The sequence below is a fragment of the Equus asinus genome, chromosome 7 (assembly GCF_041296235.1).
Source record: "Equus asinus isolate D_3611 breed Donkey chromosome 7, EquAss-T2T_v2, whole genome shotgun sequence".
Lineage (NCBI taxonomy): Eukaryota > Metazoa > Chordata > Mammalia > Perissodactyla > Equidae > Equus > Equus asinus.
In genome coordinates, this window is record NC_091796.1 from 109,148,351 (window position 1) to 109,171,339 (window position 22,989).

The following is a 22,989-nucleotide window of genomic DNA, read 5'->3' on the forward strand; positions in this document are numbered from 1 at the left end:
GGCCTGGAGCCACTCTTCCTCAGAGCCCCGGGGACTGCCCCCGCCCCCACCGTGCTCTGCGACTTCCAGCCCCAGAACCGAGAGAGGATCATCTTTGTTTTAAGCCATGTGGTGTGAGGTGATTAGTTCCAACAGCCCCGGAAGCCAGCACAGCAGATACCGTGGAAGCCTCGAGTGCCCGATGGCTGTCTTTGCCCTCCTCCCAGCCCTGAGTATTCCAGACTGTTCCCAGAATCCGCAGCCCATCCCTGTGAGAGCCCAGGGTGCCCACCCCTCTCATGGGCCTGGGCCTCCAAGAGAGCCCCAGAGGGAAGCATTTACCTGGAAAGGGAAAATGACATTATTCCATTTAAAAAGGAAGTTAGGACTGACGTGTATTTTTGCCTTTTTATTTCTAAACTTATTTTCTCAATGTCTCTCACAGTGAAGAAGGACAGTCGACAGCAGCCGTACAGAAATGAGAACATAATTCAGCACTACGGCCCAGCAGAGCTTCCACGGCAAAGGGACGCTGCACTGTGCGTCACGGGTGCCAGGCCCTCCACGCCCCAGGGGGCCTGCTGAGCTCGCTGGTTCGCTGGTTCACAGCGCTGTGCTGGGGGTAGGGGTGAAGTGCTTGAGGCAGAGGTAGTGGGCCAGCACCTGACGCTGACTCGGTGAGGTAGGTGTCGTTGGCCTTGCTACAGACGGGGAAACTGAGGCAGCGACACGACCTGGCCTAGATGAGGCTTGTCAGGGGCAGAGCCAGGATCTGACTCTGAGCTGTGTGGTTTGCAGGGCACCCACTTTCTCTCGGCCACACGGCAGACCCAGTTCCGGGCTCCATCCGGGCCCCATGCGCACCTTAGTGAGGGGCTGGAGGCGGAGGGGCCGTCACCTGCCTGCTCCCAGTTCGCTCTGTCCCGAGCCCTCGGCTGGCCTCTCCCCTGACAACGAAGCCAGAAGGCGTTGATGTGAAGGACTTCCAACCATCCTCTGAGCCTCGTCAGCAGGTGTGCCGCCTTCCTGGGGAGCCCAGCAATGTTTCTAGCTGACGGGTGCTCCTGACATGAGCTCCTGGGGCTCCATGCTGAGGACACGTGGGCTGCCCTGCTGGGAGCCAGAGCAGCTGGCAGACTTCCCCGCAGCTGCCGCAAGGGGTCCGAAGCAGCCTACAGCGTCAGACCTGCTCAGCACAGAGCCAGCCCCAGCCGAGGGCCCTCGGGGCTGGGCTCCTGCCCCCGCCTGCGTCCTGGCTGTCCCACAGTGGCTGGGCACTGTGCAAAGATGCACAGTTTGCACACATGTGCTGAGGCAGAAGCACGAAGGCCCCACAATGTACTGTCACCATCATCCAATCAACGCTGGCAGAAAAGCACAGAAAATAAAGTCATCACCATGGATGCTGACCGGGCCCCCAGCCCGGGCACGGCATGTGCCAGCTGCCGGCAGTACCAGGCAGGCACGTGGCCTCTGCCAGCAGCCCTGCTGTTTGCTAATGGCCGAGAGATCCAGCCAGAACAAGCCACGTATGAAGAAGCCCCTCGCCTGCTGCCAGCTCCCCGGGCTCCCTGCAGCCAGAAGCATCACCTGACTCTGGGCGTGCCGCCACCTTCCACGTGGGGCTTCTGCACCCAGTGGGAGAGCCTAGCGGATTGGGACCTCCAAGGGGCAGAGGCTCCCGCAGGGTGTGGCTCCAGGAGTGAGCAATCGATGGCGTGTCTTCCCGAGGGGCTGCACAACCAGCACCACAGACCCCAGCTGGTGGGCTCAGTGGGGGGGCCAGGCAGCTGGCCCCCAGGCTCCTGCACCGGCCGTCCCACCCTGCAGCACACTGGGCTCAGCAGGAGTGTTTGTTCAGCCTCTCCAGGGCACACAGTGAGCCCCATGTGCCAGCTATGACTCTGGCGCATGGACAGGCCTCGGGGACATGTGGCCATTTGCGAGTGACATGGGCAATTGCACCTCCTCTGAGTCCTTCGAGCAGGTGACATCCGTCTTTGTGGACCACTTTTTCCACACCTTGTGAATTCCAAATGCTTCTTGCCGTGAACGGCTGGCCAGCACATAGATGATGGGGTCGGCCACGCTGTTCACCGTGGACAGGCAGAGGAACACCACAGAGACCGTGTACAGGCTGCCTTCGAAGGCACACACGGAGACCTCGTCTCCTTGGTAGTAGGAGAAGGCGATGGCTTTGATGAGGAGCACCACGTGGTAGGGGGCGAAGCAGACCAGGAAGATGACCACGACTGCGGTGGCCAAGTTCTTCACCTTGGCCTTCCGGGCGGCGCTCAGGCCCACGCTCAGCTTGACGCTCCTGAAGATCCGCTGGTTGGTGAAGGCAATGATGGCGAGAGGGATGGCGAAGCCGACGGTGAACCGTGAGTAGTAGTAGCTGGCGATCTTGCTGGTCATCGGCAGCGTCTCGAAGCAGGTGTCCTTCTCTTCCATTTGGAACACTGGGTAGTGGACAAGCCCGACAAGAACAAAGACGGACGCGGAGATGAGGATGGCAGTCTTCTGCTGGCGGTGGCCCCGGCTCTCCAGAGCGTACACCACCGCCATGAAGCGGTCGCAGGAGATGCAGCACAGGAAGAGGATGCTGACGTACAGGTTGCAGAAAAAGATGTAGCCAGTCACCTTGCAGGCCCACAGGCCCAGGGTCCAGCGGTGCTGTTTCCAGATGTAGAGGATCCAGAGCGGCAGGGTGCTGATGTACAGCAGCTCGCACAGCGCCAGGCAGAACAGGTAGACGGCCAGCACGTTGCCCTGGAGCGCCTGCAGCAGCGTCAGCCACGCCGTCAGGCAGTTGGCCGGCAGGCCCAGCGCACACACGGCGCCGTACACCACCACCAGGAACACTCTGCTCTCCTCGAAGGACACGTTGCAGTTGGAGGAAGCTATGCCAGGAGACAGGGTCATTGGGGTGGCGTTTCCTGTGGGACAGAGACAAGTGTGAGGATGGGTGTGGCTGGGAACCACGTGGAAGAGACTTTACAGTTCTAAGAAAGGATAAGACTCGTGGTAACTCCCGACTAGACCCACCGGGGATTTAAAAATTCCAAAGGAGTTTCTTAAAGTGATCCTCAGATCATTGATCGCCAACCTGACGGCATCACGGACAGAGAACACAGGCTGTGCAGAACCAAGTCCTTGCCACTCACTGAGGTCGTTTTGCAGAAGTGTTGTTGGTCTGCTCGAAAAGTAAGTTTACTCTCCAACTGCTGAGCAAGTGCTCTTCTGAGCCCGTTCTCGACAGAATCCAGGCTTGGGTGCTGCCCCTACCCTCTGCCAGCAGCTGCCACGCTTCCACCCCACCCCTTCCCCCGGCTTGGGCACAACCTCCTCCTGATCTGTCCCACTTTTCTGCCTCCTCCGAGTACCAATTACTGAAAAGGATGATTCACAGCCCCTGTTGTGATGGTGGATTTTTGTCCACTTCTTGCAGTTCTCTCGAGGTTTGCTTTATATATTTGAAGCTCTTGTTAATTGGCACATATGAATTTAAAACAATTCTGTTTTCTTGGTGAGTTGGCCTCTGTATCATTATGTCACGGTGCTCTTATCTCTGTGGTAGGCAGAATACTGGCTCCCCAAAGATGCCCACATCCTAACCCCGGAACCTGTGAGTACGGTAGTTTGTCTGGCTTATGTGCAGTTCTGGTTACACAGCAAAGGGGGGTTAAGATTGCAGACGGAATTAAGTTGGTTAATCAGCTGACAATAGTAAAAGAGGGGGATTATCATGGATTATCTGGGCCGGCCCAGTGTAGTCACAGGGTCCTTGAACGCAGAAGAAGGAGAAAGAAAGGAGGTGGGGTGATGGGATGTGAGAACAGCTGGACCAGCCACTGGCGGCTTTGAGGATGGAGGGCGGGGCCACTGGCCAAGGGGTGTGCAGCCTCTAGAAGCTGGAAAAGGCAGGAAGTGGATTCTCTCCTGGAGCCTCCAGCCAGAACCAGCCCTGCGACACCTCGATTTTAGCCCTTTCACACTTCTGATCCCCAGAACAACAGATGATAAGTTTGCATTTTTAAGCCTCTAAGTTTGTAGTAATTTGTTACAACAATAGGAAAGTAATATAATTTCTCATAATGCTTTTAATACAAAGTCTTTTAGGGGCTGGCCCAGTGGCACAGCGGTTTAGTGCGCACGTTCCACTTCAGCGGCCCGTGGTTTGCTCGTTCGAATCCCAGGTGCAGACACAGCACTGCTCGGCACGCCATGCTGTGGTAGACATCCCACATATAAAGCAGAGGAAGATGGGCGCAGATGTTAGCTCAGGGCCAGTCTTCCTCAGCAGAAAGAGGAGGATTGGCAGCAGATGTTAGCTCAGGGCTGATCTTCCTCAATAGATTGATTAATTAATTAAAGTCTTTTGTCTGTTATTTAATATGAAATATCAGCTTTCTTTTGATGACTAACTTTTTGGCATGTTTTTCCAACCTTCTGCTTTCAACCTATCTGTCTCCTTCTGTTTTAGACATGACACTTATAACACACTTGTGGCGGGATTTAAAAATCTAAGACTCTTGAATTCAGTCCATCTGTATTTATAATATTATTGACATATTTTGTTTTCTCATTTTATGCTTTCATTTGCTTTTTTCTGTTTGTTTTATTCCCCTTTTGCCTTCTGTTACAAGCTGAACTGTGTTCCTCCAAAAAGACATGTTGGAGTCCTGACCCCCAGGACTCAGAATGTGACCTTCTTTGGAGATGAGGTCTTTGGAGAGATGATCAAGTTAAAGTTAGGTCACTAGGGTAGGTCGCAATCCTCTGTGACTGTGTCCTTATAAAAAGGGGACATTTGGACACTGGGAGAAGACGGCCGTCCACACACCAGGGAGAGGGGCCTGGGACAGGGCCCTTCCTCACGGCCTCAGAGGGACCTGGCCTGCAGATGCCTCGGCCTCCGACGTCCAGCCTCCAGAGCTGGAGAGAATCCACGTCTGCTGTTTAACCCCCCGGTCTGTGGTGCTTTGTCACAGGGACCAAGCAAACCGACACATCTTCATTTGGATTTCTTGAGTTTACTTATTTATTTGCTGTTGTTGAGGAAGATTCACCCTGAGCTAACATCTGTTGCCTTTCTTCCTCTTTTGTTATGTGTGCCGCCACCACAGCATGGCCACTCACAGACAAGTGGTATAGGTCTGCGCCCAAGAACCAAACTCAGGCCACCGAAGGAGGCCACACGGAAGGAACTTAACCACTAGGCCCCCAGGGCTGGCCCTCTTGCATTTATTTTTAAATTCTGTTGTCCCCCCATCTATGGACTTGGAAATTATTGTCTATTTTAATCTTTTAGAGATTACCCTGGAAATTTTAATGTGTATATTTAATAGCGTCTAAAGTTAATCAAACCTTCACCCTCTTGAATTTTCGAGAACCCTCAGAACTGTGATCCTACTGGCCCTCGGCCGCTGTGTGTGGCTCTGGCACAGTCATTTTAGTTGTGTGGGGTTTGGTCCTGGTTTTCAACCCTACGTGTCAGGTGTTGCGTGATTTCACACCGCTCATCCCTGTTTACGACCAGTCACACGCCAGCCCATCTTCTCCACGCTGCCTTCTTGCGTCTCCAGCTGTCCCGAGACGCCCCACCCCCCGTCCTTCCCTGAGGAGGAGAATTTACAAATTCTGAGAACAAGAGCCCGTTGTACAAACCCTCCCAAATTATGTTCATCGAAACGCCTTTTTACCCCAATTCTAGAAGACAGCTCCCAGGGGATCCGCTTCAGCTTGAGTGCAGGGAAGACTTTGTTCTTTAGTCTCCTGGCTTCTAACGCAGCGAACTCAGCGCCCAGCTGCCAGCAGGGTCCACGGTGCCCTCTCTAGCCACAGCGGCCACCAGCGGGGAGCCCATGATCTGGCTGCAGGAGTGGACAGCAGGCTGGATGCGCCTGATGTGGCCACGGTGACCTCATGGAAGGGGCCATTGCTTCTCCATCCTGGTGACCCCTGAGTCCTGGAAGGCACTGTTGTTACTTACATTCTGGGCATGATGATCCCTTGACCTCTCCATATGGATGTCCAACCAGCAAGGAAAACTCGGCATGTCCCAAATGCCGACATCACCTTGGTGTCCCAGCCAGCTGTCCAGGGCTCCCATGGCCGGGCACGCTGCCTCCCAGGGATCCCAGCTGCCAACGTCCACAGCACAGTCACCAGCCGCGCCCCCGGCAGGGCGATTTGTTGCAGAATTAGACAGGGACAGTGACAGAGAGCGTTGCTTGTTTCCTCAGCTGAGGCTCGTCACAAAGGAAGCAAGTAGCTGGTACCCAGGGCCCTGGAGCTGCTCGGCCCCAAGCCAGGATCCTGCTGCCCTGTCTCGCCTCTCACTGTTTCTCCCAATTTTGTTTCCCCAACTTCTTTATTCTGGTAAAATATATATAATACAAAATTCACCATTTTAACCATTTTAAGTGTCCAGTTCAGGGGCATTAAGTCCATTCACACTGTTGTGCAGCCATCACCACCATCCGTCTCCAGAACTTTTCATCTTCCCAAACTGAGACTCTGTCCCCAGGAAGCACTGACTCCGCCTCCCTTCCCCCAGCCCCTGCCCACTCCGTCCTGCTCTCTGTCTCTGACTTTGACTGCTCGGGGGCTCTTATGTGAGTGGAGTCACACAGGGCTTGTCCTTTTGTGACTAGTTTATTTCACTGAGCATGACGTCCTCAAGCTTCATCCATGTTGTAGCGTGTGCCAGGATTTCCTTCCTTTTTAAGGCTGAATAATACTCCACTGTGTGGATGGACCCCAGTTTGTTTATCTGTCTGTCCATCCATGGACGCTTGGGTTTTCCGCCTTTCGGCTACTGTGAATCAAGCAGCCATGAACACGGGTGTGCAGATGGCTCTTCAGGATCCTGCTTTCAGTTCTTCTGGGTATGCACTCGAAAGTGGAGTTGCTGGATCGTATGGTAATTCTATTTTTAACCTTTTGAGGAGCCGCCACCCTGTTCTCCACAGCAGCTGCACCGTGTTACGTTCCCACCACAACCTCGCCAACACTTGGTATTTTGTTTTCGATAGCAGCCATCCCAACGGATGTGAGGGGGCCACGCTGCCTCCTGACATTCTGGGACGCGTGCCGCCACCTCCACTTGTAGGTGGAGGGGTCGAGGTGCAGGGGCATGAGCGAGTGGACCAGATCCGGTTGCCAGTTCTTTGTACAAGTGATGGGGCTGCAGCTAGTGGCTGGAGTCAAGGTGAGGGGCACCAGGCCCCAGTGGGCGGCTCTCAGGTGGGAGCTATCCCCACCTGGGTGGCTCTTCCCCCTTGCCGTGCGAGGTCTCCATGGAGCTGCCCCACTCCCTGGCCCCAGCCCTGCCCTACCTCCCTCTCAGTGCAACCCTGTCCTGCCACGGCTCCCCAGTGGTCACACACCCGGGGTCAGAGCTTGAGGGGGAGGCACACGTGAGGCCTGTGGGCCCCTCCCTGCCCCCTGCCACTCCACCAACACTACCCACCCCTGTGGTGTGGCTACTGGACTCTTAATGTAGTTCATTCCCAAGCCACCTGCTCGGGGGCCACCTAGCAGGACACTCGGTGTCCCGGCTTCACCTTCCCACACCCAGTCCCACCTCCATGTCCAATCTGTGCCCAGCCCGGTGCACAGGCGAGAGCCTGCCCGGCCCCCACCCGTGTACCCAGTGGACCCTGAGCTCCTGGGAGGAGAGCCTCCCTGGGGTGGGGGCCGAGGAGCACCCTGGAGACGGGGGAGGCCCCCATGGGGCACCTGTGACTGCTCTGTGGCTCGGCACTGGGTCTCTCACGAGATACGGGCATGACATGAGGCCCAGAGGACACAGGAGCCTGTGGGCCTCCTCTCAGCCCCAGGCCTGGGTTTTTCTCGCACTTCAAGGGAGTAAGAAAGGGGCACTTCCCTCTGTCTCGATGGAGAACCTCTGGCTTTCTTGTCTCTGAGTTAGTTCTTATTTCGATAAACCTATTCTTGCATGCTAATTTTTGATGTACTCATCCCAGTTATGAGATGAAGCACACGGTAGCCAAGCTCTCCCAGGCCCCTCCGGAACGCCAGAAAGTCAAGGGAGTCACGCGGCTCTCACCAAGCATCTTCGCGGGTCCGGTTTCAGGCAGCCCTGCAGTAAGCTCTCCAGCACCCGTCCGGAGTCTTGTCCGTCCCACTGAGAGGTTTACTCCAAAAGTTTAAAAGGACCTGAAGGAAGAGCAGATAGAAATTGCTTTACAGACATCAGATTAAATCACCAATGAAGTCATTCGACAAATGGTTAGTAAGCATTTACTATGCACCGAGTCTTGTATTTATCCTGTGGGAGACACCAGCAGGTCCTTAATATATAAAGAACTCCTGCAGATCAACAAAAGAAGTGTCGAAGCCAATGAGCAGATAATTCACAGAAGAAATAGAAATGGCTCCTAAAAACCTGAAAAAGGCTCAGCTGCACTTATAATCAAAGAAATGCAAACACAAACATCCAAATGATAGTCTCTTTTTGCCAAATAGGTTGGCAAAAATACGGAACTTTAATTCTCGGTGTCGGTGAGAGTGTGAGGCCGTGGGCACCCTTTACTGTGCTGACGGACCATAAACTGGCACAAATGTTTCAGAGCACAGTTTTGCAATCTATTTCCAATAATCTTCAATGTGCTTAACTTTTGATCTGGTAAAATAGGAACTTTTCCTGTTGAAATAATTACCCCAGATGTGAAGCAAATGTGACCTAAAAGCATGTCACAGCACCTTGCCCCACGTGAAAGGGACTGCGACCCCCAGGAGAGTGCCCACGATGCCCTCAGTGCACGGAGCAGGGGCAGGTCTGAAGGCGCCACGGATGGGGGTGGCATCCAGGATGCCTTATCTCTCCGCTTCTTTCCCCAACCAGAGGTGCCACTAAAACAGGCTCCGTCCTGATCAGCCAGAGACGGTCTGAGGGGAGGTGATCCCTCTAAACCCGTCCTCAGATGGGGTGGATGGCGCACTCAGAACCCTGAGGGGCTGCTGCTGCCGCTCTGCTCTGTGAGGCAGGCCCGGGTGTCTGTGGGTCCCGCAGGAGGAGGGAGCGGGGCTGGACCCAGAGGGGTTACACACTGCCTCTGGTCCGCCTGCCTGGTGCCGGCCCAGCCCCCACCCCGCTGCCTGGTCATGGGGAGGCAGCGGCTGCATCGGCTTCCTGGGCCCGCTGGCTGCGCTGCCAGGAGATTCATCTCACAGAGCTCCTTCTACAAGCGTGTTTCTATGAGCTGGAAATAACAGGAAGCCAAGATGTTTACACCTGAAACTTCAGAGAGTTCACTGACTCTTTGAATTTTTTAAAATACCCACAAAGATGAGAAACAGAAGCAAGAAGGAACCAGGAAACCATCTCCAACTGATGCTGACCTTTTGAGATGGATATCCCCTGGGGGCCGGCAGGCGTGGGCCTGGAGGTTACGCCCCGCCTGTCTCACCCCGGGGTCTCAGGTCAGCCCCCGAAAGTGGGGAAGGAGGCCCCGGGCGCTGTGGCTGAGGAGGTCTCCCTCGTGTAGGACTCTGCCCTCAAGGATACGGTCCAAGGCACTCCCGGCCGTGGCCCTGTGGGGCTCATGTGGCGCCTGGGTCTGTGGCCCAGCGAGAGATGCAGACCCCCGAAACAGAGACCCGCCTGGCTCACGGGTGAGGGGGGTGACCCCAACTAAGGGGTCCCGGGAGGGCAGATGTTCAGCTGGTGAGGTGGCTGCCTGGGCTGGGGCCTCCAAGGGAGGGGCTGCTGGGATGGTGGCCCACGTGGAACAGTCCTGGGAGGTGAGGCACCAGCCTCAGCCCCGGCCAGATTCCTTCATCCCCATGAGGCTGAGCTGCCTGGGAATGGCTCCTGGCAGCCCCCTGCCTTCACAGTAACTCCCAGAGCTTTCTGGAAAGCTGGGAGAATGAGCCTCCGAGAGGGGCTGTACGGCCTGCTCTTCCCCGATGTCGACAGGAGCAGAGGAGCGTTGTGTCTCTAGAAGCCACTTCTGCAAAAGCCAGAGGAAGTGGTGGAAATGCTCGCCCCCCTCCAAGACGAGGTCTGCAGGCAGGGCGGCCCTCTCACGGCGCTGCTCCTCTGAGGCCCCAGACCCTGCACTTGGAGAGCAGACTGACCAGGGCTGAGGCAGGGAGTCCTGGGGCAGGCTGATCCGCCCCACCTGCCCTGTGCGGCCGTGTAGTGCAAGGCGCCGGTGGCCAGATCCAGGGCCACGTTCCCATCTGTCAGGTTCTGACGGTCTGGCTGGACAGATCAGGGGTGGGGGGCCACGTTGAAAGAACCGGCGGGCCCAGTATGAGGCCCAGGTGGAACAGCCAGGTGCTGGGGCGTCCTAAGAGAGCGACTCACAGCCCTCCAGGACATCCTGGCCCCCCTGTGCCACTCCTGCCCCTCCGTCCACTGCCTGGACCCACCTTCCAGCCACCCGGCCTTTCACTCCTCAGAGCTCGTCCCATCCCTGGGCCTTGTCCAGGCCAGTCTCTGCCTGACGGGCATGTGGCTTCAGGTCTCAGGCCCCAGGCCTGCTCCCAGGGTCTTCCCAGACCTGGTGACCCCTCGCCCGCCCCCTCCTGCTCCCCGCTGTCACCACCTCCACTTTCTGCTTCCTCTCCACGCTCCCCATGTGTCTCCCCGACCCCTCGAGGTGAGCAAGACATGTAGGGGGCCTGGGCCTCATGCCTGCCCAACCTCAGAGGGTCCTCATGTCGTCCTTGGTTAGCAGCTAGGACCCTGGGCAGCCTAACCCTGGGTGAGGAATGGGAGCATGGACCACGGCGTCCAGCCTGGCCGCGATGGCTGTGGACAGAGCATCCGTGTCCAGAGGAGTGGGCTGCCCACCCCCGGGCCCAGGCTCTTCCTCTTGCTCTTTTGGCCTCCAGCGGGGCTGGGTGTTGGTGGGAGGCCCGGGGCCTGGAGGACTGGCTCCTCCATTGCTCAGCACCAGCCCTGCGCCCACCCTTCCTGGCAGCCCACAGCAACCTACTCTTTTCTCTCATCCCCCCGTAGCCCAGCCCACCTCTGGGGACCCACAGAGGAGGTCTTGCTGTGGGATCGGTGAAGTGTTGGACCCGTGGGACTAGCCCTGTGCAGACGCAGGGCCTGACTCCAGGCCAGACCTTGGCCTCGGGGAAGGGCCAAGTCCGCCATGCCCACAATGCCAGCCTGGGGCTGGGGGACGTGGGGGTCTCCATCCTTGGTCTGTGCCCTGGGGGAACTACAACAGGCTGGGCGCCCGGTCACTGCCCACCCACAGTGGTCCTGCTCGTCTGGACACAATGTCACGATGAGGCCACTTGGATGACCTGAGTCGCAAGGCCACAGGGTGGGCAGGCCCCGGTCAGCCCGAAGCCCCATCACACCTGCCCTGGGTCTTCTACCCTCCCTGCCTCCCTGCCCGACCAGCCCTGCCGTCCCCTCCCGGCTCCTCACAGCTCCAGCCCGCCTTTCCCGTGCCACTGCCACCACCCCCAGCATGCTCACTTATGGCTACTTTGCCGTTTATTATCAACACAATGGTACTTGGACAAGCCCATTTTCAGGATGAGAGAGTCACTACGTTCCGGATGGACACTCACATGACATGACAAAGACTCATCTCCCTGGCGCTTCCCCCAGGAGCCCGGGGTCCTGTGTTTGCGCTGTGTCCCTCCAGTCTTTTAAAATATAATTTTTACCTTTTTACTGCGGAACTTTTCAAGCGGATGCAGAAGCGCAGACCACGAAGCCTTGAGCATCCCCCACACGCACAAGCTTCCACCTGCCCCGTTTCACTTGCCGTTTCCAAGGGCGGTTCCCCATCCTGGCGCACACTATGAAGACCCGCTTCCTCAGCCTGGGCGAGCCCCTCTCGCGGCTTGGCTGTAATTTCTGTAACCGTTTCACCGTCACTGGACATTTCGAGTTATTTCCCATCTCTCACTCCCACGACCCGAATCTCTGCCTCAGTTTCTGTCTTTGTGTTCAGGGTGAACTCTGGGAGGGACTGGCTAAGTTACCAGCCCCAACAACACACCCACCTGTGCTCTCAGCAGGCGGTCCCCCACCTCCATCTCACCCCCTCCCAGTATGGGGAATCCATTTCTGTTTCTCCCCTTCTGGTAGATTTTTTTTAAACGCATTTGTATTTCTCTAACTGCTGCTGAGGTGGAACCCCCCGTGTCAGCCGGTTCTTGCTTGTCCTCTCCCTGCTTCCCCCAGGGTGTCCCTGCCCTCCCCCCTGCACCTGGCAGACCTAAGCATCATCTTATCCCTGTCCTGTGCACAGAGACGAACTGCCCAGCCCAGCACCCCGTCCTCAGCAGCCAGCCCCCCACCGTACGTGGCAGACCTTTGTGGAACATCCACTATGCCAGGCGCATCTCTGAACACCGTCCTAGGAGGCCCACGAGCTGTCTGGCCCCAAGACCATGCCTGGGACCCAGCAGAAACCCCACACTGTCTCCATCCTGCCCCACGTGCCCCTCGGCCCAGGCAGCCCCAGAGGCAAGGGAGCCAGACGCTTTCTATGCCACCTCCTACCCAACACCCCGAGAATCAGCAACAACCACATGGCACCCAGGAAGCTCCCCAGAGCCTGGGAAGAGGCGGGGAGATGTCCTAGGGACGAGCCCGTCCCTGAGCTCCCACTTCCCAGCCCCCCGGCCAGCAGAAGAACATCCCAGGGTAGAAGAGTCTCTGAAGGACCAAGAGGAGACATTGTCCCTCTGCCCCAGCTCCTCTCCCCCGCATCCTCCTGCCTCACCACCCATTTGTCAGCACCGGTGCCTGTGGCTTCCCTCTTGGTGAAGGACCGGGTTAAGACCCTCAACAAAGCCCCTACCTTTATACCAACAAATCAGACCCCCACCCGCCGGGGGCTCCCTGTGACGGCTCCCGAGCGCGAGGAGCCGGGGACTTACCCAGGCCACCCCGCTCCGGCATGCCTCGAGCTCCCCTCCCTGCAGGGGCAGCTGAGAACTTCCAGGAAGTTGCAGAGTCCCAGGGTGACAGCAGCACGGAAACTCCCCTAACCACACACAGGGCAAGCCCTGCAGTTGGTCAACCTGGGCCACTGCTGTCTCGCTGGCGCCCCGTCACTTTCCTAGGGGTAGATGTCACGAAACCGGACCAAACCCACTTCTCTTCATGGCTCCCACAACACCGTGAGACAGGCCGTGCCTTCTGCATTTGCTCGGGACCTTCTCAGTGGCTCGGGCCAGCTGAAGTGAGCAGCTGGTGCCTGGAGTCCCCAGCTGGCCACCGCAGCACATGCAGCGGTGGGACCACCGAAACAGGCTCCAGCTCCCGGGCTCGGGCTGGGCTGCACTCCTTGCGGGCAGGGTGCGCGGAGCCTGGCGGCCCCCAAGAGGCCTTGCCCTCCCAGAGCACCCACGGGGCGCCAGCCCAGCACTGCCCACGGTGGCCCCAGGACAGCACCTGCCATTTCACACGGGCTCCCATCCTGAGGCGGGGTCCTGCCCGAGGATAGGGGCTAACACGTTCTGTCCTTGTCTCTGCCCCTGAGCCCCTGAGCTGACCCCAGCAGGGCCTAGTGGCCTGTGCTGGTGGATTTCTCCGTGAGGGGCCACACAGGGTCCCCTAGGACACAGTGTCCTTCACTGAGGCACTTCAGGCCTTGGCAGGCACGGTGGCTTGTCTCTCCCTGGCTTACAGGACCCCAGGCTAAAGGCTAGAACATCTTGGATCCAAACACACAGCCCAGTTTCCTTGGCGAGCACGAGGCCTGAAGCCAACCCACTGCCTCCTGGATGGACCGCCTCTGCCCGATGGGCTGGTTCTGGGGCGCGGGTGAGACCAGGGCGCCGTGCAGGCCCTCCCTGCGCCCACCGCCGAGGCCTGACTCAGCCAGGCTCCTCAGCTGTGGGCTGGGGCTGGGCCCGCCATGTTTCTGGGGTGGCAGTGCCCAGCCCTGTCACAGGCACGGCCAGCGGAGGCATCTCCAGGCCCGGGGAGCCCCGTGGAGGGTGCTCCCCTACTCAGCCCTTCCTCTGGGAGCATTTGGGTCACAGCCCACCTCAGGTCACAGGGCTCCTCTTGGTTCCACCCTGAGCAGTGATCTCTCAGAGCGGGGTGCGTGGCTGCGAGTTCCTAGAAAGCAGGGCATGGAGCATACGTGGGTCTGAGCACTGGGCTCACTCCAGCCTTCTGGAAACACCTGCCAAGGGGGCTGTGACACCCACCAAAGGCCACCGCCCAAGGGGTCACCTACCTCATGGGGGCTCAGGCCCAGGACAGTCCTTCCAGAACGAGCAGTAGCCAGTGGACTGAGACTCTGGGTGGACTCAAGACCCCCCGTCCCTTGGGAGCCACCTCCAGAGGCCCCAGGATCTGAGGGAGGTCAGGCCTAGTCAGGGCAGAGCCAACATCGGGCCAGCCGGCCAGGTGCCCTGGGGATGGCGACAGACAACTGTCAATTCATGCTGGCCTTGCTCCCTTCTGCACCCCAACTTAGGGCTCCCTACACCCTGGCTTGTGGGTCCAGGTATGAAGCACAGATCCAACCCAGGTGGTGTCACCCTCTTTGCCACAGCTGGTGGGCCAGGGATGGCAGCCAATCCCAGGTAGGCCAGCTGATCCTCCCCTTGGGGGCCTCAATGGGGTCTGGGAAGGATGGCTAGGCCCCTGGGGGGCAGGGGCCGAGTGAGTGAGCTGAGAGCCCGTGGCTGTGCCCACCCCCACCCCCAGGGCCCACGTTGCCACCTCCTGCACACAAATTCCTGACCAGCGAAGTGGGCGTGTGTGAGGATGGCTTCGGGGAAGAGAGGGGCAGAGGGGCCCAGCTGAGTCGGGAGTGGAGAACACTGGCCTGGCCACGGCTCTGGCCTTTTTCCTGAGGGCTGAGGGTTTCCAGGTAGCAGAAGGGGGACCCTGCAACCCGCTTTGACACTGCCCCTGGGGTCCCCTCAAGAAGAGAGTCACTTGCTTCCATGACGCCCAGCTTCCGCTGGACATGTGCCCGAGAAACTTGGAAGGGCTTCCCCATGCACCCTGGCTGCACTCTGATGCTCGTCATCCAAGACAGGGGCAAACTGTCCACCGCTGTGAACAGGCTGCACTCACCGCTTTCAACTTCAGAAGATGGAGAAGGGCGGACAGCTCCACCCCTCGTCTGCTGTCCTGCTCCGCGCTCTCCGGGCAGCTGCCCAGGGGAATTTGCACATCCCTGCACCTTGTGTCCACTCTCCTTCCCATTTCTAAAGACTTTATAACGGAAAAAAGGAGAGTCGTGAAGCCTCGTGTGACCACCACCAGATTCCTCGCATGTAAGGAGTTTCCCAGGTGGGCTTCATCCAGAAGCGTCCAGGTGTCTAAGCAAAACGCAGAAGGACCCGGCACCCGACACTCCTGAGTTCACCCCCAGAACCAAGCACCCTGCATGTCGCAGAGCCGTCCTCCTGGCCCAAAGCGCACTGTGCCGGCCCTGCCAGCTTCCCCAGTGGTCCTCAAGAGGTTTTCCCGTGAGTTCTTCAAGCCGGGGTGCTAGCTGAGGCACAGCATCACAATCGGGTGCCACAGCTCTGAAGTGTCTTTCAGTCGGAAGCAGTTTGACCCTGACCCTCACCCTGACTGGGTTGTTTCAGGAAATGTCGCACTCTGGATTTGCTTGGCTAGGTCCTTCTGGGTCATTTAACGTGCTCCTCCATCACCAGTGACTAGAAGCTGTTCTAACGCCTTGGTGGCTCAGCAGAGCGCGTCTGGTGACGGTACCTCTGCAGAGCAAGTGACAACAAAGCAGCAGGCTCACGGCTCTCTCTGAAGCTGCAGATCCTCCATAGGAGGTGCACGCAGATGTCACTTCTTGCACCCTCGTCACCTGTCCCAGGAGCTTCTCCTTAACGCCTAATCCCGCCACGTAGAACACTCCGTTAGGTTTCTAAGTGGTGAGTTTCCAGTTGAATGGTGCTTCCACGTCATCAGCTGGGGGCTGGTGTGGAAAGGGCGTGCCTCCCCACGGGCGGGGTGACGGGCTCCTCCAGTGGGAGCTGACAGCTTGATTCTAGCTCTCTCTCTGAGTATCATGAAGGACTCATAGTGGACCAGCCTGATGGTGCAGCAGTTAAGTGCGCACGTTCCACTTCGGCGGCCCAGGGTTTGCTGGTTCGGATCCCAGGTGCGGACGTCACACCGCCCATCAAGCCATGCTGGGGCAGGCGTCCCATATACAAAGTAGAGGAAGATGGGCACAGATGTTAGCTCAGGGCCAGTCTTTCTCAGCAAAAAGAGGAGTACTGGCAGCAGTTAGCTCAGGGTTATTATTCCTCCAAAGAAAAAAATGACTCATAGATTCTTTTTTTTCAAGATTGGCCTTGAGCTAACATCTGTTGCCAGTCTTCTTTTTTCTTCTTCTTCTTCTTCTTCTCCCCAAAGCCCCCCAGTATCTAATTGTATATTCCAGTTGTAGCCCTTCCAGTCATGCCGTGTGGGACGCCACCTCAGCACGGCTGGACGAGCAGTGCTGGATCTGCACCCAGGACCCAAACTGGTGAAACCCCAGGCCGCCGAAGTGGAGCCCGCGGACTTAACCACTCGGCCACGCGGCCAGCCCCAGGACTCACAGAAATTTTACTGTGGTAAGTGATGCATAACATGAAATTTACCACTTTAACCATTTCTAAGTATACAGTTCAGCGGCCTCAGGTACGTTCACATTGCTGCACAGCCGCCGCCACCGTCCACCTCCAGAACTCCTCCACCTTCTCAACCTGAAACTCTGTCCCCGTGAAACACTGTCTCCCCATGCCCTCCCCCGCCCCTGGCGCCCACCATCCTGCTCTCTACGTCTACGACTCTGACGACTCCAGGGGCCTCACATGAGTGGGTCACGCAGTCTTTGTCCTTCTAGGCCTGGCTTATTTCTCTCAGCATGATGTCCTTCATGTTCATCCGTGTTGTAGTGTGTGTCGGAATCTCCTTCCTTTTCATGGCTGGATAATACTCCACTGTGTGGATTTACTATGTGTTGTCTATCCATTCAGCCGTCGGTGGACACCAGGTGGCCGTCCCCTTTTGGCTGCTGTGACTAGGGCTGCTGTGAACACGAGTGTGCGAGCCTCACGGATTTTCACATCTTCAACATGTCTCAGTCCACCCTAGTCAACCTTCTTGAGGCTACTCAAACTGCCCCCACTGGGCGAGTTCTCCACCCTGCCTCTGGGGATGATGATACAGGTTGTCTCTTTAGATTTGTTACTATGGCGAGTTTTGCCCATCAACTTGCGGATGCTGCCCACCTGGAGGGAGCCCTGCGTCGTGTGCGTCAGTCTGTCCCTCTGAGGCCTGATCCCCTTCGCTAAGATGATCTTTTCTTCCTCCTTCAACGGGGTCTCCCAGCCTCTCCTGCCCCCCAGCGCCTCCCGCCCACCCCCAGCTGGGCTCTGGCCCTGCCCTCCCACCTTGGGCCTTAGTGGTGCCGAATCAGGGGCTGGGGAAGGGGAACGGGGTCGGGGGGGCTTCCGGGGATTTCCGGGGAACTCCGCCAGCCTCATAAAAGGGCAGGAGTTCCCCAGGCGCCAGCCGGGGAAGGGTTTTCAGGGCAGTTCACAGAGAACAGTGCTGCAGAGAAGAGGCTAGGGAAGGAGAGGGGCTTTTGAGAAGTGTTACCCTACAGGCTTGGTGATTCTAAAGCTGTCCTTGCGGGCCCCTGTTCCTCTGACCAGAGAGCACCCTGCCTGTGAATCAGGAGCTGTGGTTTTAACCAAGTCAGAGTGTGTCCTTCTTCAGCCCAGGACAGGTCCCAGAAACCCCAGATAACCATGCTAAACACAGGGGTTTCCTGTCTCTCGAGGCTGGCAGCTTACACAGCCTTGGGGAACCAGGTGCCTTATCTCATGGTGAAATGTGGCTACTCGAGCTCCAGCCTTCATATTTGCATTCCAGGCATCAGGAAGGAAGAAAGTTGAGGATGGTGGGTCCCTTCCCCTTTGAGGAGACATCCCAGAATCCCCATCCAATCCTTCTGGTCCTGTCTCCTCGAGAATACAGTCCTGTAACCACACCTCACTGCAGGGGAGGCTGGGGAATGTGGTTTTTTATTTCAGTACTGATGTGGGTGCTGTTCCTAACCAAGAAGGACCTGGGGGTGGGGGGTGCGGGCGTGTGTGTTGCCTTGGGCACATGTAGCCACCAGCTTCTCTTTGACCTGGCAAGGGCAGGTCTCAGACAAGTGGTGGGGTGCACACTGGCTGGGCCCAGGAATAAAATTGCCCCCAAACGAGAAAACGATTGAGTAGGGGTTGATCTGGGAGGGGGCGGGGGGGAGCCGGAGACTGAAGAAGCTGGGAGAAGGAGTGCGGGAGACAGCTAGACGAGAGGAGGCGGGCCTGTGGAGAGGATGCATTAAGCTTGTGGGAAGGCAACTTTCTCCCCGTGGAAACCGAAACCCCGGGAAATCCACCATGTGAGCCTCTGGAAGCAGGATCAGTGTGGAGAACCGAAACCATCAACCCAGCAGGACTAGCTACACTCTGTCTCCACTGGCAGAATAACCTTATTGTTCATTCCAGAATTTCCAGAAAGCCTCATCAACTCTTTAGCAGAAAGTGTTAAGTGACATTTTGGGTGACATTTTGGGGACCCACATTCACCAGTGTCGGTTGGGGGCACCAGAGGGTTCCGGGCACCAGAGGGTTCCAGGCACCTGCAGTCGTGGTCGCGGCCACAGTGAATCCTGCTAGTGGGACAGGCCCTCGCTTCTGTCTGCCTGCCCCTTTAGTCTGTGAGCCCCGGGGGCAGAGGGCTGGCACTCCAGTTACTTTGGTATTCCTGTGCCCACCCGTCCCCTGGGCGTACACCCCGTGGGGGAACCACTCTCAAAAGATAACACTGAGGTCCCGCCTCCTGGACATCGAGAATTATTCTTGGGTAGACGGAAGAGAAACCAAAAGCGGGATTGTGAAACATTTGGGAAAAAACCAGGGGCTTCCTCAGCCGCACAGGAAAACCAGCCTCGGGGGCTCACAGAGCTAACAGGAGCACAGAACAAGGGAGCTTTGGAAGAAAGCTGAGCAGAAGACCCTCACGTCCTGGCTGCCCATCCTGGGGCGGACAGGAGCTGCAGCAGCCGGCAGAGGACAGCTAGGGGTGGGCACACCTGGGTCGGGGGCCCCTCGCTGCAGCACGGTCGCTCTGCCACCCCAGGACAGAGACAGACTTTAAACCAGCCCACGAGCTGTGTGAACCGGCCAAACTGCGAAGTTAATAGAAGAACGTGCAGGAGGATATCCTGGCAGCCTGGGACAGAGAAGGACTTAAAAATTTTCCAAAAACACCAAAAGAGGCCAAAAAAAAAAAAAAAAAAATCAGTGAATTTGATGACTTCGGCAGTGAGGACTTCTGTTTGCCCGAGGATGCCCAGATGAGGTTAACACATGAAGACAGAAGAGGAGGACATAGATGCTTCATATAAAATTAACACGAAATTAATACGGAAAGCACACAGGAACTTCTGCTGGCGAAGAAGAGAGGCCATGGTACAGAGACGTGTCGGGGGAACGGCATGCGACATGGGCCCTCTGCCCTCCTGTGTCTCCCCTGCCCTGGGGCTGTGCCTGGCCTCCCCTGGGAGGGAGCCTCGGCAGGCAGACCCCAGGCATAGTCCCTGCGGTATTCAGCACACCCCACCAGGGACCGCGAACCAGCAAGGCGCTCACCCCATCCAGGGCCAGCTCCCAGGCCCACTGGAGGAGCCAGGCGGGGCCAGCCTCTCTCTAGGACGGGACAGGACCACACGGCAACAGGAGGAAGCCATTTCCTCCATCAACAGCTGTTTCATTAAGTGCCCGCTGTATGCCAGTCCCAGAGCAGGGGTAGATATGCTCCTCCACCCTGGAAAGGGACCCCTGCCCTCCCCAGCCCCACTGCTCTCCCAGACCCCAGCCCCAGACCCTGCACTGACCCTGCAGCCTCCCGGCTCCTCCTGGGAGGGCGGCCCTTGGGGCCCTTGTTGTCCACTCTCAATGGCCTTCAAGAGCTGTTTGTTTTATCCTAAATGTCCCTTGACACAGGAAGGGTCCTAAAGACCAGGGCCACCCCCAGCCTCCCTGGGAGGGATGGCAGCATCACCTCTGTCCAGTAGTCTCTCCTGGGCGGGTCAGCGTGTGCCTGGGGGGGATGCAGAAAGGCAGGCGTGGGACCCTTTTTCCTGTCTCCCCCACTCCCCCACCACTCAGAGCACTGTCCTGGCGCCCGGCGGAGAGGTAAGATGGAAAGGGAGAGTCAGCTCGAGCGCCTCTCCTGCAACGTGGTGCTGCTCAGACCCAGGTCTGAGCGCCTGCCCCTTCTGCAGCTCGAGTTCCAGCTTCTCACATCGTCCAAGGTTGGTAGCAGAACCGAAATGAGAACCAGATCCTTCCAGCTGGATTCCTTCTGCCTCCAGACACTGGCCAGGCCTCACTTGCAACCCCCATCCCGTGGCCCCAAACCAGGGCAATTTCGCCCCCAGGGGCATGGAGCTTCCCAGGGGATGTGGAGCCTCCCGGGGACATTTGTGGGTTTTACAACAGTGGTGGGGTGCTCCTGGCCTCGAGTTGGGGGAGACTGAGGATGATGCTAACATTCCATAATGCCCAGGACAGCCCCTCCCCACCACAAAGACTCGTCAGGCCCAAATGTCCACGGTGCCAGGGTAGGGAGCCCCGATGGCCTGTGGGCAGCCGGGTCAGGGTGGGGAGCAGGTCCTCTTTTATTTATTTGTTTATTTGTTTGTTTGTTTATCTGTTGGTGAGGAAGATGGGCCCTGAGCTAACATCTGATGCCAATCTTCCTCTTTTTTGTTTTTTCTCCCCAAAGCCCTAGTACACAGTTGTGTATCATATTGTAAGTCCTTCCAGTTCCTCTGTGTGGGACACCGCCTCACTGTGGCTTGATGAGCGGTGCTAGGTCCACGGCCAAGACCCAGACCTGTGAACCCCGGGCCGCGGAAGTGCAGTGCATGACCTGAACCGCTCGGCCCCGGGAGTAGGTCCTCTTTTAGGAATCGCTCTGACTCTCCCAGGTGAGGAGGGTGGCGGGGGACCCAGGCTGCCGCTGAGCAGTTGAAGGGGCATGGCCCTGCCGAGAGGGGCTGCCCCTGATCCCCCCCGACCCCCCAGCCCTCGGGAAGCCCTGAAACTGCGGACTCCAAGCTGGCAGCCAAGGCCCAGGCAGGCCGTCCACGGGGCCTGGATGGTGAGACCAGCCCTGGCGCTCCACGGCAGCAAGAGCGTGCCACAGGGCCTTCAGCCGCCCAGGGGTTCTGGAACCCTGGGTCCCCTCCTCCACCTGTAACCCTCTGCTACAACCGAAGGGCTGTTGTGGGCACTGCTGTGAGGCTCCCCGCCCCTCCTCGTCTAGCCCCTCCACACCCCTCCCCTTCACACCCTCCCCGCCCCTCCTGAGCCCCGTCACAACACCTCCCCAGACAGACGCCGGGGAGACAGAGCCCCACATAGAAAAACACCTGGGCCGACATGTGAGTGCACCACTCACTCCGGAAACAATCTGGTTTCCTCTGCAGAGTGTCGGGGCTCCAGCCAACTTCAGCTCCCAGCAGTTCAGGTGACACCCCAGGTGGGGCCCAAAGCTGCTGGGCTGGGGGGAGGAAGACGGCCCTGGCTCAGTCTGGCCACCAGCTCGACCAAGCACACACTTCCTGAGCGCCTGCTGTGTGCACTGCCCTGGGCAGGTTCTTAAGGGGCAGTCTCGGCCCTCCAGAGGCCCACAGCTGGAGGAGGGGCCCCTCATGGCGGCTGGTACCACCCTGGGAGTGTGGCCACAATCCTGGAGCGTGGCCAGAAGCACTGCAGTGGCACCTGGGCCTGGGCTGAGCCACTGAGGCCGGGGAGGGCGTCGTCGAGGCGGGGGGCACAGAGCGTGCAAGGCTGGGACTATAAGCCTGTCTTCCAGGGCTGGCGAGCTCAGGTCGTGTGCTGCTCTGCGGGGGTCAGGGTGAGGGCAGAGGCCAGAGGACGGAGGGAAGGCCGGGGCGGTGTCCGGGCCTGAGACCCCGGGGCCAGGAGTCAGAGGGGAGGCAAGGTGGAGGGGGTCAGGGGCCCACAGGATGTGGGTAGGAGAGGAGGCAGCGGGGGAGCTGGGCATTGTCAAGCAGACGGCCATGCCCAGGGGCACGGAGGGGCACGGAGGGGTGCCCTAGCAGACTCTGGGGGCTGAGGGTCTGGAGGGTCCCAGGGCTTCAGAGGCCAAGCAAGGCTGGCACTGCCCAGTCACCTGCCCACGCTGAGATGGCCAGACCAGAGGGCAAGCGGGACTGCAGGAGACCCACTGAAGAGGTAACACACAGGGCTGGGAGGGTCCAGGCAGGACCTGGAAGGCGGAGGGAACATGCGTGTGCGTGTAAGTGTGTGTGTGCACACTCGCACAGCCATCGCCTCCACTCAGGTCTGATGGGCTCCTGGGGCAGCAGAGGAAGCTCCTCCTCCATGTCCTGTCTGGCAGCTGCAGACTTTACACCCTTTGCCTGTCACCTGCCCACCCAGGCTTCCTTCCAGGCGAAGGGCAACCATACACCCACCTGGACCAGGCCGCAATCCCCACTCACGCCTTCCACCCGCTCGCCTGCCCTCGAGATTAAGGCTTGTTCCTCTTTACACACGCTTGCACACTTACAGACACAAATAAACACAGGTGCACCCCTGTGCATGCATTCACGCACACGCGTGCACACACTCGCCCACAGACACACACATGAACACACAGGAACCCTGGCACGGGGCTCCAGGTAAACCAGGAGGAGCATGGACTGTGCTCAGGACTCCTGGGGCCCACCTTCCTGCTGTGTGACTGGGGCGGGCTGCCCGGCTTCTCTGGGCTTGGCTCCCTCGAGGCAGAGTCAGGGTGAGGTCAGACCCCCAGGTGGTGAGCTGGCATCTGCAAAACGCTCAGCGTGTGGGTGGGACTGTGGGGCAGAACCACCCTACTGCCCCTTGGGAAGGGAGAGGCAGGGCTGGAGGATGAGCGGGGGCCATACTGAGCCAGGAGAGTGGCATCAAGCCTCCCCAGGTCTCTGCCCCCTGATCTGGCTT

General features: G+C 58.3%; 1 protein-coding gene across 3 annotated transcripts; it reads right to left on the minus strand.

The window, feature by feature from the left end:
• Nucleotides 1-364: 364 nt before the first annotated feature.
• On the minus strand, nucleotides 365-13,136 carry GPR132 (G protein-coupled receptor 132). Of its 3 annotated transcripts, none has more exons than XM_070514460.1 (4): nucleotides 12,871-12,925; nucleotides 11,647-11,839; nucleotides 8,057-8,166; nucleotides 370-2,918 (listed from the first exon to the last, which is right to left on the minus strand). In XM_070514460.1, exons 3-4 carry the CDS (start codon nucleotides 8,061-8,063, stop codon nucleotides 1,876-1,878), a joined length of 1,050 nt encoding a protein of 349 aa, XP_070370561.1. In that variant the 5' UTR covers nucleotides 8,064-8,166; nucleotides 11,647-11,839; nucleotides 12,871-12,925; the 3' UTR covers nucleotides 370-1,875. The 3 variants fall into 3 exon arrangements, with proteins under 3 accessions (XP_014709899.1, XP_070370561.1, XP_070370562.1); XM_070514461.1 differs by lacking the exon at nucleotides 12,871-12,925 and adding an exon at nucleotides 12,300-12,510; XM_014854413.3 differs by lacking the exon at nucleotides 11,647-11,839 and having other exon boundaries at nucleotides 365-2,918; nucleotides 12,871-13,136.
• Between the last annotated feature and the right edge of the window lie 9,853 nt (nucleotides 13,137-22,989).